This window comes from Numenius arquata, chromosome 15 (genome assembly GCF_964106895.1).
Source record: "Numenius arquata chromosome 15, bNumArq3.hap1.1, whole genome shotgun sequence".
Classification (NCBI taxonomy): Eukaryota; Metazoa; Chordata; class Aves; order Charadriiformes; family Scolopacidae; genus Numenius; species Numenius arquata.
Genome location: NC_133590.1, coordinates 6,257,320 through 6,276,965, shown reverse-complemented (window position 1 = coordinate 6,276,965; position 19,646 = coordinate 6,257,320). Strand labels below are relative to the sequence as shown.

The 19,646-nt window shown below is 39.1% G+C and overlaps 1 protein-coding gene across 2 annotated transcripts in view; it reads right to left on the bottom strand.

The window, feature by feature from the left end:
• Window positions 1-19,646, bottom strand: part of ADD3 (adducin 3) — a 100,418-nt gene continuing 80,772 nt past the window's right edge. The window contains exons 4-16 of one of the 2 annotated variants that reach the window (XM_074158961.1): window positions 13,850-13,988; window positions 12,204-12,355; window positions 12,002-12,082; window positions 10,779-10,928; window positions 9,744-9,887; window positions 9,557-9,655; window positions 8,306-8,488; window positions 7,247-7,504; window positions 6,048-6,167; window positions 4,660-4,749; window positions 4,105-4,228; window positions 3,092-3,187; window positions 17-2,391 (exon numbers count right to left, since the gene is read on the bottom strand). In XM_074158961.1, coding sequence (XP_074015062.1) covers window positions 2,093-2,391; window positions 3,092-3,187; window positions 4,105-4,228; window positions 4,660-4,749; window positions 6,048-6,167; window positions 7,247-7,504; window positions 8,306-8,488; window positions 9,557-9,655; window positions 9,744-9,887; window positions 10,779-10,928; window positions 12,002-12,082; window positions 12,204-12,355; window positions 13,850-13,988 — 1,935 coding nt within the window. In that variant the 3' untranslated portion in view covers window positions 17-2,092. Of the gene's footprint in view, window positions 2,392-3,091; window positions 3,188-4,104; window positions 4,229-4,659; window positions 4,750-6,047; window positions 6,168-7,246; window positions 7,505-8,305; window positions 8,489-9,556; window positions 9,656-9,743; window positions 9,888-10,778; window positions 10,929-12,001; window positions 12,083-12,203; window positions 12,356-13,849; window positions 13,989-19,646 lie in introns of both variants that reach the window. The other variant, XM_074158962.1, reaches the window with a different exon arrangement.

The window sequence follows — 19,646 nt, the reverse complement described above, 5'->3', positions numbered from 1 at the left end:
CCGTCTATTTAAAATACTGTTTATTTGTGATTTAACATTAATTAGCATTACATCTATGAGCAATTTCAGATAACATTTATATATTTTCCACAGGACACAAGAGTTGGCTGGCTCATTCTTTATGCCAAAGCAAGTAAATAGAGGCATTAGCAAAAGGTGCAAATAGTTCACGGTTGCATTTTAAAAAATATTTATGCACATTGCATTCATTTAGATATATTTTTTAAAAAGTTATGAAAAGCGTAGTTCACAGGTTACTGTTTCTACATATGTTGTAATACAACACAAATAATGTAGAACATAAAAAACAAAGTAAGCAACTGAAAGTTTCCACTATGATTAAAAACACTGATTCCAGTATTTAGTGATAGCTAGAAAATTGTTTCCAGGATCCATTCCAACATTGCATTATCACACTGAACACGGTCAAAGCTAACCAGCCCCCGAACATGCTATAATCAACATTTTTGCATGCCAAACCACTCTCCAGCCATATTTAACAATTATATATGGTATAATATTTCAACCGGCAATTTGGGAATCACATGGATCTTTAGAATGTACGTTCTATTGCGATGACTGATTTACAGACAATTTGACACAGCGAAGAAAACCCTATGTTAATTTCTATGTTTAGTTTGTATTTACAATACAGTAAAAGTACTAAAATGACAATATCAGTAAAAATGAGTAAGTGGCAGTACCACCCCTACCCATGGCACTAGGCTCTGATTTGCTCTGGGTTCATCCAAAGGACAACACAGATTCATGAGACCCTTTTACAATTCAAATGAAAGTGAAGAAAAAACCCAAAGTGTTGCACTCTGTATGAATCCATACAAATTATTTAAAACGTCTAATATGGAAATGTCACTTTGCTGATTTAATAAAAATATCCCACAATCCATATCATATATTTAAAAAAAATAATCACCAGACTTTTACTTTCTTTGTCTCCTCCTATTTTCTTACTATTTCACTTTCCCTTTTAACAGTTTTGTTTCCTTCATTTGGTTATGTTAAGAGATTATTTTTCTTCATTCATTAGCAATACCATGAGAGAAAAAAACAACCCACAAGTAATTTTTAAACACGAATCCAGTTCAATTTTATATGCTTTTATCTTTTGATTCCTAAGTCCCTGGATTCCTGAATTATATTTAAGTATACTCTAAACCAAGCATTCTTAAATACACTCTACTATTCAATGCTTGGTTCACATGCTTATAATACCTTTATACTGAATGGTATACAAACATTTGAACATATAAAATCTTCTTTTTGTTTTGCCAGTTAAACTAAATTATCAATGTTAAGTGTATAAAATCCCCTTTCTTGAAAAATAAGGGTTTTCCCCCCTCCCCCAACTGATAGAATAAAAAAGAAGTCTTCAAAAATTATATTTCACTAAAATGAAATATTTGGCAAAAAAGTTATTGAAGAATGGAATTCTTTAGACATTTTGTATAATTCCAAATAAACTTTCTCTTACACAGTTTTCCCCCTAATATTATGTGCCAGTGTATAATATTTCTATATGATCTAATCTTAAAAAAGATTTAAAGGTGTGCTGTTAATATGCACCCACTCAAACAGGGGCACAGAAACATAAAATATATGGTCAAAATCACAATACAAAAATGTATGATCCGGTTACCAAATGAGACAGCAGTTTTAAAAAGTCGTATGATCACTCCTCAGTAACTTTTAATAAAGACTTTAACTGCACTGAAAAGTTTAAGGTCTGCAAAATACTCCAAGCAGAACTTGCTGCTGCAAACTGTGGTGGTATTCGATCTTGCTATGACGGGAATCGAGCACCTGCCAGTGTAGTTCTACGGGAAACTAATGACTGTTTCCAACCCTCATAGCAATTTTGGACACAGTTAAGTGAGAGATGAATTAACTTTCAATTAACACGAACGGTTTTTTTGTTTGGTTGTTTGTTGTTTTTTCTTTTTAAAGCAAAACCTCTTCCAGTTCCTTTTTGTTTAGGTTAAAAGTCCAGTTACTGCACACCCCTAACACTACGCTGTTAATGGTCAACTTAAACGTTTCAAATGTGCAATGTCTCCTCACATCACAACTGCACTTACGCTTCTACTTTCTCCTTCTTTTTACTCTTTTTCAGGAAAGATGGGGTGCGGAATTTCTTCTTCTTCTTTGACGGGGATTTGGAAGGTGACCCTTCAGGGGACAGGGCCTCTTCTATCTTTTCAGAGCTTTTAATTGTAATCTCTACACTCTCCACAGTACTAGTGGTTAACTGGCTGACCCTCTTGGTGAGATCTTCCTCCACGTCATGAGCATCTTCCTTGCCGTTCACCACCACAACCGGCAACTCCACAGATATGAGGTTAGCGTTCTGAGTATAGAAATCTTCATGATTTTCTGAAAGAACAGACAATTCTGCAATTATTATGTACACTATCATGCAAAAAGACCCGCATTGAAACAAAGTCTGCGAGTCTGGACCGCGATCCAAAGAATGAAACCCAAAGTTATTAGATGTGTCTTTTTTCTCCCCTTTATCTACACTCTTACTTCTTGTAAGCAGAAAATACTGTGAAAGTGTCATTAAAGGAAAATGGGCTGAAAAAGCTAACCTTATCTCTGCCAGGTGTGTATACAGCTCAAGCTGTATACGGTCTATACAAAGACAGTCTGCACAGCTGTCAAGCACACTCAGAATTACGCCTTACCACAAGAGACTGACTTATGAAAGCACAGCCATTCTGTACAGAAGTCTTTGGAGAAGAAGCCTTTCAAAACGCCTTCTTAGACTCTGCTGGAAAAGTCTTAGGGAAAAAACTAATCTTAACACTTTCAGTAAAATAAAAATATAATACCTATTTCCTCTACCTTATTAATATCTAAGTTTCAGTAGGCCCTGTACTGTTTTCTGCTTGTGAGAATTGTGCATTAGAAAAAATTGGGAAAAGCAGTTTTCTGGACAGAGTCCTACCCAGACTTGGTAAAAGAGGGCTCTTTTTGGCTCAGTTGACTTCACGCAAGTGTAAGAACGCAGCAGCAGAGCAGATGGCTCAGGTTCTCAGAGCCATTGGCATTGTACAGAAATTGCATGGAATACCTTCTAATTTTTCTGGGACATTTTGCGGGGATTGAGTTTGTGACTGAATTTGTGACACAGATGAACCGTCATCTGAGAACAATTCCTGTTCAGCATCTGCAGGACAAGACTGGAATTAGTAGCCAAGCAAAAGCAAAAATCAAGCAAGAATGTCAGTGCTATAAGATTTACAGCTCTGTTAGCATTGCATTGCTCGTGCTGACAACACCAAGAAGTTACAATACACAGTTTAAACTCTACAGAATCATGTATTTACACGTTTTATCTGCTAACAATCACTGTATATTAGTTCTTTAATAGAAAGCATTAAAAAGGGTGGCAGAGTTGCATTCCAAGTAGCACGCCCCAGGGTTTTATCTAGCCATAAGTCACACAGTTTGCTGTCACAGTAAGCTATCACGCCCTGAACGTGGCACATAGCAAAATTGTTTTATTACACAATATTAATGAAGAAGAATGCATAGTAAGTGTTATTGTTAAAATAAAAAACATTTACTCTGAATTAGTAATTCCCTATGGAATAGTAGAATTGGAAGAACATGTAAAAAGTGAGAGTAGATGAGTCTTGCACACTGGGAGAACAGAAGAAAAATTCAAGAAGCCAAGACCAAACATCTCAGTAAACTTTTGCTCAGCTGGGCACAGACCTGAGCACCTTGATCTGACTTTGATATCAACTTTGAGGAGGACTAAGATGACCTTCATGGGCTCTTCCAACATAAGTTATTTTATGATTCTGACAAAACCAGTCATTATGTTAAAAGTGTGTTTTTGTCAACCCCATTTCTGTGCAAACCTTTCATTGCTTTAATAATAACACAAACCAAAGTGAAAAAACCTGAAACATTTAACAAAAAATTCTACTGTCTCAAGGCATGATTAGTTCTAAAGTAGTTGCCAACAGTATACGCTAATGATTAACATGCATACATTTTTTATAGGAGATATTTTCAAACTAATAATGAACTCATTATTAAAATGTAAACCCCAACGTTTAAAAACACACCACTGACCTTCCAACCCTTGCTGCTTGCGCTCAATTGTTTTCTTGTACTCTTCCAGTTCCTTTTCTGTGAGATGGCTGAAAGGGTTGGGTGGTGCCGGTGGCGCGTGCTCGTCATCTTCAAACTGCATTGGCTGGAAAAGAGAAACCCACAAAATTTAACAGTTAAAACAAAAAAAGAAGCAGGCAAGCAAGATATACATGTTTAATGTCTCTCTTTGGCCCAAAGTTTGGTGACACCAGATTGGCAGGGAATACAGAAGAAAAATACAGATACATCCAGATGAAAATGACCCCACTGAATAGGCGTTCACATAGTAATGAACAGACAGAGGTCCTACTCCATTAATACTAATGGCAGGGAAACTTGCAATGCATATCTCCATTTGAAACTAACATTTTAAACCTCTGAAATGAAACACGAATAAAACGTATCACACATCCAAAATCTGGAATTAAAACAACCAGTTCTAACAAAGCATTTAGAAAGAAAATGACCCAAACTGGTGTTTGAAAGACAAATAACCCAAAAAGTTTGTAAATCAATTAATTGTGTCCTACTCACTGGACTCGGCTTTTTATCCACAACAATTCCAGCGAGCAGCTGAGACTGTGGTCCTGCTGTCTTTAGGTCATATCGGTTTTGCTCCCTTATCTATATAGAGAAAATAAACCAGGTTAGAAACAGGTATTTCTCTTTAACAAATCCTAAGCCCATCAGCTTTGCAAAGCCAGTAACGCAGCCAGCAGTGAACGGCTGGAGGATCAAGCTTATGCTACTGCCCCTAAATATTAAGAACTCTCCTTCCAGCTTCAACTCTCCTGAATACACTGTTTGTTGTTTAGCCCTTCGAGTACTCCCAAATATCCGCCCTAGTCCCAGCTCCCGCACTTCATGCAAGCCACTATTTACAAATAAGCTCCAAGGCACAGTATGTGTCTCAAACTGTCCTCTCCAGCCCCCCAAAATAAGTGTGAACACAAAGGTTGGTAAAGTTCTCCCTTCTGTGAATACCTCATTATTTTCCCCAAGCCAACAGTCCAAGCTTCACATCATCAGTGCTTAAGAGACGGACAGATCAGATATAAATATAAATCAGATTAAAAAAAAAAATCTACATAAACTGTCTAATGAGACAGTGACATATATGAATTTAAAAATCATTGTCTGGGACTTGTATTATTAATCTCTAGATGATTAGAGGGTGCCTTTCCAGTTCTAAGGAAGGGAGTTGCTGCTTTTGACTCCAGTTCAGTCCCCATGGATACTGATATGGTGCTTTCCCAGAAAGAAAGAAAGAAAAAAAAAAAAAAAGTACTCAAATGGAAAGTCTCTTGAATATCTGTTGATATAGTTATGCCTAGGGTGGAGTATTTTGTCAGTCTGACAGTCAGTGTCTTATGCGCTAGAAGGGAAAAGCAGTCAGACATCTGTGTTTACAGAGAGGTCCAACAACAACCTCCCATTTTTTTATTTTTTTTTTTTTACTGCCATTAGGAAGCAGATCAGACCAAAGAAGCTCCAGTTTAATAAGTGCTAGGAGAATTAACAGAGAACAGAGTGAGATTACAGGCTGAGATTGAATCACGCTGTAGATGACGCACAGCAATTTGGTTCACGTTGACACCTCATAATCCACTAAGTATAACGCTAAATAGCAGGGACTACCATTTCCAATCTATCATTTCCAGAGTTAATACTCATCCCTCACCAAATTATTGCATTCAAATGTTTTTATATATATATATATCTTATATGTATTTACAGACTTCACGGATGTAATAAATTCAGATACATGCTTTTTTGTGCCAAAATTCACATACATTTCAGGAAACTCCTTAGTAAAATCAGAACATTAGAAAATGTAATTTTACTGCTGTGTTAAATAATTACTTGAACATAGAATTTTATTTGGAAATGTTACAATTTTAATTTCATTACACTTCTTTTACCTTATTTCTCTTTTCCAACACTTCACTAGGGTTTGTGTTTAGAGGAACAAATTGGTTTGGATCTTCAATTTTGATTGGCGTTCCTCCACTGGTCTTGGAGGAGTCATCAGCTTTCATCCACTTGAAGGTAAAAAAAAAAGAAAAGAGGCTAAAAGCCCCAGCCTGATGCGGAAGAGCAATTCTCAGTGTTGTCTTACCGTTAAAGAGCAGATACAAACAACAGCCTTTCTGACTTTATTCTCAATTCCACATGACACGCACAAAATAATCCCAACTCCTTACAAGTTTGTATGTTTTCCCAAGAGGATTTAAGTTGCCTTGAACAAGTATCATCAAGATTACTTATTGTAAACGCTGAAATGCATTCCTGAAAAATACAGTATTAACTGTGTACTAATGAAGTCATATTTAGAAAGGATCAAACTTCCGAGTAAGCATATAGATCTACCAGCTCCAGAGCGCTTGTTCATGCCATCAGCTTCCACCTCTGCTAACCACACATTTTGTCTGGAGTTTTTTTCCTTTGTAACTAAAGTTTTACATCTGTTCCTGAAGGTGTTCCTCCCAAATTTTAGAAACTCAATAGCCTGCCAGCAGGAGGAGCTGATGCATTTACAGTTGTACTGTGCAACTGGGAGTAGCCCTATAGCAAATACCACGTTTCCTAGTCCTGGAAGAGCCACCTCTCTCCAGGTTGGAAACATAGTGGAAGCATCTTAGAGAGACGAAGGAGGAGGAAAAATCTTGATCATCATTCAAAGTAGTAGAATGAACAGACTCTTTGAAATCTTTTTTTAACAGGCTCATGAACAGGGACAGCTAGAGACTAACTAGAGCTTGTGTCTCCCTTGTGCAGAGAACAATCCACGGGTTATTTTAAACCTTCCTATATTTGATGGATAATTAACAGCATTAAAAGATATGGTAGAAAACCTGTTTTCTACTTCAGGAATCAGAAGAGCTAGTAACAACAAGGAAATAATTGCTAAGTTTTATCATAAACTGTTACTCTTCCAAACAGTGATCCCCCCTCTGCCCCAAACAGAGGGGACCCTTAGTACTAATGTCATTAAGTCCCCCTAAAACCTGTTTTTATCTGCTTGATAAAATTATTTGCTAATCCTGTTAAAGATTTCCTGTGCACAATTTACTTTCTCTCAAGTGTTAAAACTAAGCAACTGCCTAAAGTATCTACCTACCGTGATCTTAGTCCTGGGACTGGTTTCCCCGTTCCAGGACTCCTCAGGCACATTGACTTTCAAGTATGTGTTTGGAGAGTTCAGCCATCTTGTCTTTTCCCTTTGTTGCCTCTGCGCCAGGAATTTCAGGGGAGAAAGCGGGACTGTATCATCTTCGAATGAAAAGGCAGTCACAGTGGCTGGGATCTCAACATCGCTTTTATGTCTGGGTTTTTCCCTGACTAACGGTTGCCTATAGGCATAGCCAGTTCTGTATCCCTGTGAAGAAGGAAAAACAACAGAAAATTTGTTCCAAAAAAATTAAAAAAAAAAAAAAAAATCAGAAAAAGGTATTCAAAGAGAGTCATGGAAGTTTTGTGCTGTTTTATGTGCATTAAACAGGTCCACTGAGACCTGAGTCGCTCTAGAGAGAATGGCACAATATTCAGGCGGCCCATTTAAAATGCCCTGCACAGTAGCAGTTGAACAATAAGTTCAGCCTGACATTGACTGTTGTCAGTTCAACCAAATGACCTGCTCGGGCTGTGACCCGAGTAGCATTCCTGAGGACATTTATCTGACTTGCCCAACAGCACATCCTAGTTCATGACACTCTCCCCTTCCTCACTCTATTTGTATTAAAGGCTGTTCCAGAATTCATACTGCAGTGAAAGAGACATTTCAAACAAATAGCTTATTATCATCTTCTTTCTCAATAGTAGAGTTGTTAGTAAAATAGAGGTAATCTATGTCTATTTACTGGTGTGTGATTAAAATTTATTATTACTATGAGACCACTATAAAGAGCAAATACATTTGTAAGATGGGCTGAACAAAATTTAAGTTCAAAACATTATAAATTCTTATCAAGACAGAATACTACTGTCAGATACACTGCTGTAATAAAAACTAAATCAAGCAGAAGAGATTTCATATACAATAAAAGCTACCCCATCCTCATCTTCAAACTCACAAATAAACAAGAAAAAAAAAAATAAAAATCATTCGCTTTACAGAAGCTAATCCCACACTCAGCAGCTGACAAAGGCTGTTGGGACAATGCCATCAAAGTGCTCTCACCAGGTTGTCCAGCATCCGCATGAGCGCTTCGAATTCTTGCTCCCCAACTTTCCATTTCTGTTGCGAAGCCATATTAACCCCACCTCCTCCCGTTGCCGCCACAGCGTGTGTGGAAGGCTTGAACTTCTGCAGATCCAGTAGTAGGAGATTGTCTATCCCACCTGCTCCAGCTAATGCGTGAACCTAGAGACATCAACGAGTGCATTTCATTTGTGGAAAAGCTTTTGGATTCTTTTCTTTTCTGAATTCACAGGAGAAACACGCTTAAACACATGCTGCAGTTAATTCTCATGCTAGTTTTCTTCTGTGCTAAAATGTATTAAAATATATAGCAAGTGATTCTTACAGAAAGGATGATAATGGGAGGATTCTGTGATTCTATGATTCTATAATATCTGCTAATAATTACACTTTAAAAGGCATGGACTCAAACACCAGCTTTCAAGAGTACCTTAAAAAGGTCCTTCTGCATCACCAGACAAATTTTTTCATTTTTATATACGTTTCAAAATGAATGAGTGATTGAACTCAAAATGACTGGCAGGTGAGGGAGGAGAGGAAAGGAGCGGGAGACTGTCATTTGCACCTCCAAACACCTACGTGGGAGGACAGGATCACTGGTGTACTAGTAAGAGCAAAGTGATGCAGTTTCTGGGGACAGGCTTAGGAGTTATGGAAGGTGCGGATGCTTTCAGTGGCCTCTCCCCTCAGGTTATATATAGGTAATACCTAGATAACTAACTAGGCAGCTAAAGTTAGACAAAATGGAAGCAACTTATTTTGGGACTCATTATTTTTAAATATGCTACCCGCTACCATTGCTCCAAAGACCTTTTGTTTATTTGGTTTTACAGATCTTTGTGATCACAGAGAAGCTTCTTTCCTTGCCACAACGTTCAGCTTTGATACTTGAGAGATCTTAAGACACTTCCACATGCAGCGGGCACCACTGAATCCATCATCTAACAGATGCCCTGCCTGAAGCTTGCTCTTCACAGCACGGAACAAAACCTGTGCCCTTCAGAGTGTAACACCACCGGTACTCACTCTAGGAAGAATGACACAGTATTTGTGCTGTCCCTTCTACGTCGTCCTGATTACTCCAGTTTCCCTGCCTTTGATCTGGCATATTATTACTGGATTCCACAACCCCAAATATTTTGTAATATGAGAGATCTTCCCATCTGGTACATAGCCTATAACTCAGCGGCATCAGCCTTTGAAATTAAATACAGATAAATTCTCTCTCACCTGTGTTTCACAGGCCAGTTGCACATTGAAAATATAGTGGAATGCTTCTTCCAGTGTCTCCCCTAGTGCTACCACACCATGGTTTCTCAAGACTAATACCTAGTAAATGAAGACACTAATGTTAAATGGTAGAAACTGGCACAGTACATGAAAATTGTTTATGAAGAGCATGAGTAAGGCTGAATACCTTGCAACTGGGTCCAAGAACTTTCTGAAGCTGAATTCTCTCTTCCTGTTCATCAAAAGATCCCTGGTAGTTGTAATAAGCAACATCTCCCAGGATCAGAGCCTCTTGTGATATGGGAAGGATGCCACATTTCATAGATGAAACCTGTTTCAAGAAAATGAAGTACTGGTAATTAGGAAAGAATTAAATTCTTAAAAACCCACATCTCACCCATCCAAGCCTTAGCAGGCTGTACGTTCTGTCTTTGCTAGAAGAGAGACAAACTCTCCTGAGTGAAAGCTGAGAAACAATACCTTTTTTTTTTTCCTAGTCTAGTATGCAATAGTGACAGAGCTGCTGCCACCTCACCTAGGGACATTATCCCAATTATCCCAACTAAGTTGATTTTTGTGAATTTTTTCTGTGTTTAATTCTCAGCATAAACCCACTTAATGTTTTTTCCTTCTTTCCCACACTTATAACTTCAAATATCTAGTATAAAAGCCATTCCTTTTTTTCTCTGTAGTCAAGCAATGCACATATATGCATTTATATGTAAAATAATACAATTTTATCTATTTAACTGAAACAAATTCTTTCAAGTCTCCTTATATTTTTATCATTGTTATACAGACCATTTTTAACTTCTATGCTAACTATGCCTTTTTAATAGTGAGGTAAATCCAAACTGAACATTTAACTACTAATTAAGCCACTTAAAAATGGAGCTGCATAATGCAAATGCTGATGTACAAAGCATATTATATGGCTTAAGATGCTATAAATGAAGCCTGTGTAAACTATATACTTTATAGCCTGAGCCTCAACCCGAGCACAATTGTATCTGAGCATCAGTTTATTCCTACGCATTTCACTGCAGTGGCCCAGCCCTCCTACTCTGCTAATTTGATAACCTCACATCTTTTTTTAGAGTTGATGTTAAAAATAAAAATAAAACTGCTGCGTGCAGGGATTCAGATCCAGAAGGGTGATCTAAGTTCATAAAGTAAACCTGTTTTTTTTTTTCCTCTTTATGCTAGAAGGAGGGAGACTTACAGCTGCTGTTGCAGGGGTGTGTATGTGTATGACACATCTGACGTCGGGGCGCGTGGAGTAGATGGCCACATGTGGACTGAATCCTGCATTGTCAATACTTAGAGTTGTACTTCCCTGGTCAACTACATCTCCTAGGATGTTTACCTTAACCTGGAAAAGTCAAGCAAAGGAACAATTCAAAAAGTTTGCGACAACTACATTATCTACAAACTACCCTCCCTTGCTACCAAATTTCCCCCACATGTTTAGGGCTCAGAGTATGAAAAAAAAGTAGGAGAGCAGCCATGAATCCGTATGTCAATAAACCACCCTGCTGTCCAAGCCCTTGAGAGCTGTTGGAAGTTCAGCCATGGAAGAAGTAAATATAAGACCCTGATACATTATATATTCCTCTTTGGTCTAGCTGAACTCTCCTTGTTTCTGACTTGCAAAAATATTTTTGTTAACATTTCCTACATTCCAAATATGAAGAAAATTCAGTCTCTGAGAAATTTCCAATAAGAAATTCAATGCATAGGGAATTCTAAATTTCATGGGAACATTAAAATAATAATTCCAGGATCAACAAAAGACAACTGCAAGGTCATATCAGGTCTTGTTCTCATGTCTGTATTTTGGTTCTGTGTGTGCTGGTGTAATGCGATCAGTCTCAATCTGCTACCCCTTCCAACTGGATGTCATTTCTTTACAGATACGTACTGACATGAAGAACATATGGCAGGTTCTGCACCAAAAATTGCGTGATTTAGCAGCTACCATTGCCTAAATGCCAATCTGTAGCTTCACCCAGCCCTTTTGTTAGGCCCGGGGAAGATTATTCAACTTGATTTCCCCACTTGTAAAGATAAGAGCTGACTCTACTAACACGACTCCTACAGAGTCATTTCATATGTATTACCATATTGTCAGGTTATAAAAGGTTGCTGTTACACTGCGGGTATTTGATGAGCTCCAGCAGACAGGAAAACAAAACTTTGCTGCTCCACATTGAAGCTGAAGACAAAGCACCAGAAAGCAAAACTAAACCCAAAAAGAAATGCTGAGGACAAAGGATGCTAGTATCTAAATAGTTAACCAGTTAAATCAGCTTTTCATCTGGTGCGTAAACATTAAAAAACAAATAACAGCATGATTATAGTTCAGAAGTCCATTTTAGCAGCCACAAAAGTCTTTCAGAAAACAGGTTGAGCCTTGCTGGTTATTACAGCAGGTGAATCACCTACCAAATTAGAAGCTGAAGCTTCAGAAAAGGACAGACCTCTTGGAATGATTAGAATATGGTCATGTTCTTTGCTTACTCTTACCTGCAAAGGAGGAAGAAAATGGATTACTGATCTATTTCAGAATTTACATTATTCAGGGGGAAATTAACTTGAATGAATAGGTAAGATCCCAAATAAAAAAATTATTTTCTAGAATACTTACTGTGATATAGGCATTTGGCAAATGTGCCCACCCGAACAAGTCAATCAATCTATATAAACTGGCTAACTTGCAACGGGTAAGTTTTTCTCCCTTAACAAAGGAGGAGGTATCTATCCCAGGTAGATCATTGATGGGTGTAATCATTCCATGGCCTGAAAAACAGATAAAAAATTACAGTGGCCAGTCGGACAATTAAATAACTTCTACCTATGCTGGGATCTTCCAGAAGCAGTGTATTTAAATTGTCAGCAGAGCAATAATAGCAATTATTAGACTAGAACTGCATTACTAGGATTTCCAAGCAGTTTCTTTATTGAAACCGCTGTTTAAGACAGCGAGAACCATACCCCAAATTTAAGTCTTCATCTCTCTCAAACATGAGAGAGCTGAAATACAGATTTCCTTTGATGTACCACTCCGATTTTGAGCTCTCTCCTGATTCAGGATCCTATATAGGACTGGAACTGCACTTTAAGACATTTGCCACTAATGAGCTATTTCTACATGTTTGAAGATTACAGGAGAACACACTCCTGCTGGACTTCCAACACCAGTAGAACTAATTTGACGTCTCAATCTGAGCACTTTAATTTAGGTCTAATGAAGAAATTAGGATTAGTGCAAGAGTTCTCAAACTGTTGGACAGAAGAGATCACCTCCTGACAAAGAAAGCACAAAGATCAATTTATCTCTTTGACTTCTGACTACACAAACACATGCTTCTCCCCTTCCCAAATGCCTGATAACCCTTTGAGAGCTACAGCCTTCGTTGATTGGGAAAGTTAAGATCAGAAGAGGTAAAAGTCTTTTTGGTTTTCAACAAAAAGAGTCTGCTCTTTGAGATTAGTTGTCCTGTCACTGTCCCTGGGAAAACTGCAGTAGAGACAACACTTGGACCCACCATCTCCCTGCCCAGCCAGAGACGTGGAGATAAGATTATTTGGGCGCTCTGTTATTCTCTTCTTCCACTTGTTTTGTTAAATGGGCTCTGAAGAGCCATTTTGGTACCGATTCTCAAAAGATGCTGAATGCTGACAGCTGCCACTGTACTTCAGGCTTGTAAGCTCCCATATGATGTCCACCCACGGAACTTAAATCGACTTTAACATTTCAGTGCTTTATGACTTGGAAAGAAAAACTTGGGTGTTAACTGAAAGATCCTAGTGACATCTTTATAACTAGAGTGCATACTACAAGCTGTTTTTAACTGTGGGAGCTGTTTGTGTGACAATTCAGTTTGCCAGGCTATCCTCCCCCCCTTTTTTAAAAATAATAATTTATATGCAAGAGCCGAAAAATAAACAATCTAAATTGTTATGTATTTCACATCTCAGTTTAAGCTCATGTTAAAAAGCTAATAGTAACAGGGTGCAGCATTTTGTTCCCCACCTCAGTTAAACTTTTATTAGAAAATTCTAGAGTAACTGAATGTGAAGACTCCAGACATTTTTGATATCATTATATAAATCAAAGTTTGAGAGAAAGAAGCCTAAAAAGGAAAGTTAAGGACACCATCTGTACTACTTTACAGCTGAAGCAAGCTCTGACAGAACTTTTATTCAAAGAGGAGATCCCAGCATTGCTAAGCCCTGGTGATAATAAAAAAAGAAAGGGAAAAAATGCAATTACATGCATAATTCACTTACTGAGTGAAGATGAGGAAAAACCTGCAAAAGAGCTTGCAGTAATGTATTCAGCAATCTGCTGTAATGCAAGCAGTCCAGAGGGGTTATTGCCCTTCTTCATCTGTTCTTGAATAAGGCATTCCAGATCTTCTCTAAAAGCCTGTAGAAACATTTGAGAATCATCAAGGAAACCTGGCTTTGATAGAAATAAGATTATTATAGGTGGGGCTGGTAGCTTTGCCTATTACTAATGTTACATGACACTTCCCCTTAGACCTTGTTTTTAGCTGCTTATAACTTTGCCAAACTTTAACCATTTGACCTAAGCTTTGTATGGTAAGTATTGGCAATTTGGGGGGCAGGAGGAAGGAGGCTGGTCACAGAGGGTTTACTGTTTTCCAGAACAAAACAAAATAAAATATCTTTTTGTAAATGCTACAAAACCCCACTATTATCAATAATTAAAGAGTTCTCTGTATTTTGGAAGAGGTACTTGAAATTCGATCAGGATGTGTTGCTTCTAGTGCTAGATATTTTTTAATTCTGTAATCGCTCTGAAAATCCATCCAAATTGATAAAGTTATAAACAACTGGAAAATTGGAGCTTATCCATTCCTAACTAGTATCACAGACATGCAAAAACTAGAGGAACGCCAGGATGTCATCTCCTCTCTCTTTCTTTCCTTTTCTCAAAGGGGAAAAACCCTTCCCTTTTTCTGCAACATAAACTCTTGCAGAAAATATAATGAAATAGGTTTTCACAGTATCAAATTTAATATACTATGCACTGTGGACAAAACTTGTTCCTTCTAGATGACAGACAGATTAACCACTACCCACAACAAATGCCTGTCCAGAACTACTTCAATCTTGACATTTCTAGACTAAGTAAATTCTGTTCCTTCAAACTTCCCTTATAGGTAAAATTTTCTAAGCCTCTCATTATTTCTTGGCAGCATCCTCCACCTTTTGCCTGACCCAGCAGTATGCAAACTGCACACAACACGAGCTGAGGTGTGTTGCGAATGCTCTTGCTGGTTCATTCCAGAAAGACATTTGGTGTCTTTACCAGGCAGCTGACTCCTATTATAACTCCGGGCTATTCCCTGTATGGAATTGCTCCTTTCAGTTTGCCTGCCTTAAGTGGAGTTTGCTCACAATTTAAAAAAAAAGAAAATAGTTCTGTATGGCAAATGTAATTTTTTCACTGAATTTTAATTCAGTCCTCCAAAACACCTACTTGTTGGGTACAATTCACCAATCTCATGACAGTCAGTTTATCAACTGTTTTGACTCTAAAAGAGAGTTGCACTACCAGACCCCACAAAAACATCCTCAAGATTTCTACTTGATATGGCCTCTCAGTTGGGCAGCTCAGCAGCCATAACTACACCTTAATTTCCAAGTTTTGAGACACCCATGCTCTTTCTTAACGTAATTTTGTCAGGATCGTGTGTACCTGAGACTTGCCAGATTTCCACAAGTAAAGCCTCTAAAAATTCTCGTGGACTGACTGCAGAGATCTGTTACATGGATCTCTTAGTGCAGACCAGGCTACACACGCAGCATCCCCCAAACAGCTGAATAACATCTTGCCAGCCTGAAGACACACAGGCAAAGTCAGATTTTTCTCTTTAGTGGCTGCTGTAGGTAAGATCTGTGCAGCAGGGGAAGGGAGCAGATGGGGAAAAAGGAAGGAAGAAACAGGGAACTGAGTGAGGAACGGAACCTGTCTGGGAGAAAAGAAGTGGAGGTACGTGAGGTGGATCAGCACTGGGAGCCCGTAAGGGAAACTGATGGGATGTAATTATGGGGAGGTTATTGCCAGAAAGGCAAACAAGGATTTGTGGAAAACCACAAGTGGTTGGAGAAAACATCCTGATTCTCATCCTTCGTCTCTCTTAAGATGTGAAACCCACTCCTCCTGATGTCATTCAGCTCCAAGGATGGCCATGATCATCATGAATCCATGTTCCAATGGCAATGTGGGCACCACCCTTACTGGAACCCGAATACGGCTGCAAGCCCGGACTGCTGGAAGCCAGACATGCAGATGATGTTTCTTTGCCCCTCTTGCACACAGATAATAATCTTTAAGCATACCACAGTCATCTCGTCCCCATGCCTCATTTGGCACACTGGCTAGTTCTCGCTAGACAAGAAATTCAGTACTTTTTCCTCTTCTCATGGCTCAGCACATGGCCCTGTGCCCTTTGCACATGCCCTGTGCTACTCATGCTCTGGTGAGATGGCCATTATTATTTATCTCACAAAATTTTATCTGCGCAGATAATTAATGTAAATCCAAGTGCTTCACAAACATTAACTTACTCATGCCCCAAACACGCCTTTAAGATGCAGCAGGGCCCTGTCACAGTTTCCACAGAACAGCAGCGAGGAGATTGAGGTCAGATGCTTCTACCAATTTGGGCCATTCGGTTTGAGAGCCGTGAGCCCCACTTGCAGAGTACTGGGCAGTGAGTAGTTTCGTACATACTCAAAGCACAACTCTTGGTAAAAATTCAAGTGCAGCACTGAGAATTTAATGTGCTGTCGTACCTCAGGGTAACGAGGGGGATACACCAGAAAATCCAGGAAAAGGATGATTCAGCAACACCGACAGCCCAGATTAAATGCTTGAGGTTAGTTAGTACCTGAATCTGAGCATCTCTCACTATAACCAAAGTGGTTTTGAATGAAGTTCAGATGCACATGATTTATACAATCCCCTGTAGAAGACATAAGGATTTTTCAGGTAACTAAAAGAAAGCATTTTGGTGGTCAAACAGCTCACAAGTACATAGAAAAAATGAGCCAAGTACCAAACTTTATGTTCTACCGACCTGCTTGAAAGTGCGGAAGATGTAAAATAACAGAAGTACTCTTCCTTGGCCCTTTGTACATCATAACCCTCACATCATCGAGCAACCTGCTCTAATGGGAGGTGTCCCTGCCCATGGCAGGGGGGTTGGAACTAGATGATCTTTAAGGTCCCTTCCAACCCAAACCATTCTATGATTCTATGATTACAGAAGGCTTCCCCCACCATGCCCTAGACCCTTCCCCAAACACATAAAACAGACTTTCAAGCACCAGCCATCCCAGCACCAGCTCACTTTTCTGCTACTGGTTCACCAAGAGGCTATGGTTTTATGGCACTTTCTCCTTCTGTTACTATGATCTATTAAGGTTGCAGAGACAACAACTGGCCAATATATTTAATCAACAAACTCTACTAACACTCATTTTCAAATTCTGTTGTTTCAAGATATTCAATTACTTCTCAAATATTCCTGAAAGAGGGCCCCTGCAAGAAAGCTCTGCCATTTCACACTCTGCAAGGCTGAAATGCTCTTCCACTCTTGTTTACAATCTGTATATAAGGAAACTGCACATTTGTAGTCTCCTGGGAGCCATGTGGAAGACAGAATTCATGAAATTTATGGAAGTATTTGCTTGGGAGGAGATGGAGAAAAACAGTTATCTGTATAACATTAAATCACTCTCACTTCAATTCAACAAGGACTATAAAAAGGATCTGCAAAAACATTCACAGTAAACTCTTCTTAGTCATATTCAGACTTTTTTTTTTAAACCTGTATGAGTAACATTACTCCTATAGCAGAAAAAAGGTAGTGTAACATATTTTAGGCAATTTTTGATAGAAAGATTTTTTGGTTTCTTTCTTATTGTGTATGTGCTTTCTGATCATGCTATTTTCATTCTTCTGAGCTTAGTTTTGCTCTCTGATGCTAACAGTGGTATATTATATACTTGCTGAGGCTACTACAAACGAGGATTTAGTGTTGTACCAACAATTTTGGTAAACCAAACAACAAACTTTCCTTAAAAATAATTGCAGAAATAACAGAAGATAGGAAAGAGCCAGGGCAAGTAACAAATATGGGAGTTTGGGATGAGCTGTAAAACAGAGGTGAGAATAGGGATGAAGTGCATAAAATAAAGGTATGCAATTTATCCACATGCCAGTGCACAACAATGTTTTCTAGCAGACTGCAGCCTTCAGTGTCATGCACATGAGTCACGCACATTCCTCCAGGCATATTAATGAATATTTCAATACTTTTAATTCACCGCTACAGACCTTTAAAACTCGGACCTGTATATCCTTAGATAACCATCCCACATGCACCAATACAACCTTCCTACATTCCTGATGGGCTCATGTGAAGGGCATCACCTACTTCTGGACAACAATTTACCTTAGATACTGGCTATTAAATGAATGATATATATTGGAGCTTTCACTGTACAGCACTGTTTTTCGTAAAACCACTAACATGCAGAGTTCCGATTTTGGGATCTGACCCACTCAGCAGCAGGAATCTGCTTCTGAAAAACCTCACTGCAGCCTGGAGACCAAGTGGTTTGCTTTTTCTTTAATCCACAAGACTAATATATATACATATGGCATTACACTACAACTGCCCAAGTAAAAGTCATGTTTGAGAGAGATGTTTCCAAAAAGAAGACAAAGACTCTGCTCTGGCACAAAGCAGATATTTTTCAAGCAGAAAGGTCACTAGTAATTTCAGATGTCGTATTTGACAAGAAAATGCTGACAAAGGAAAAACTGTACTGTCAGATGAATGAAAAATTATGTTATTCAGCTGTACGCTCAGCATTGCTCAATAAAGAGAAAGTTTCAGCTCTGGGATTTAAAACAGCTCTTTGGGTACCTGTGGATTTTTTGTTTTAAAACACTAAAACTTTGGAGATAAGACGATACAATAAGAGCAGTGACTTTTTACAGCGGGGTTCTGAGTCCCAAAGCGAGAAGCAGAGCACCTCATTGCTGCCCATCAATGCAGTCGTCCCATCGACACAGCTGCACCACCTCTGGACTTGTCCAGCCTGCCTGTGCCCGCAGCGGTGCTACAGCAAAGGCTGCTGCCTGCATAACTCACCCCACTGTACCTGAGAATCGCTTCCTGTGTGCACAAGCATCCTTCTGCCTTCAGAGAGCTCACCTGCCCAGCCAAGCACCAGTGTCCCCCCTTGTTTGTGCTGGAACAGCACTTCAAGCACCCTGCTGAAAGTTTGCATAGAAAACAGCCCGTGGTATGAAAACAGGGCCCACGACAGTTATTGGTGAGGAGGTAGAGCAACATGTCAGACAACACGCACAACTAAGAGGATGCTGAGTAGAGCTTTTATTCACCTGGCAGCAGACAGCCACCCAAGCGAATATCCTGACCTCGGTATGCAGCAGGCTGCAAACTCCCCTTTCATCACTGCCAGCTGAGCTTGTTCTCCAAACCTTCAGTGAGCTGAAGTACACTAAGTTACACCAGAGGAAAACATAGTTTTGCATTTACACCGTGAACCAAAGCATCCCCTGCACAGCCAAGCCCGCTAGCTGCTGACCTGACTGCCCTGAGCTGGTGGTACCCAGATGCTCCACCTCCATCTCACCCACTTTCCGAATGGCCACTCCACTACCTGCACTGAGACATGAATTTCCCCACAACTCACCAGTAAAAACATACAAGGCAGCTCAGCCTCTCCCTAAAACTCCACTGTTTCTAAACCTTCTAACTGTTTCTAAAACTCCAGCCAGCTGTTTTACACCAGCTTAGACTACCTTACAACGTGCTGCAGCCTGCAGAACAGATACAGCTTGTCTTGATAGAGCCATGAGTTGCATGATTAGGTCAAGGTCTTCCTAATCTCATAAAATTACTTCTCCAGAAATATTTGCAATCATCTTCCAGATACACATCATAAACTCGAGCAGTTTAGATGCAAATATCTTTAAACTTTGACCTGTAAGGTCACTGAAACTCAGGAGTGAAGT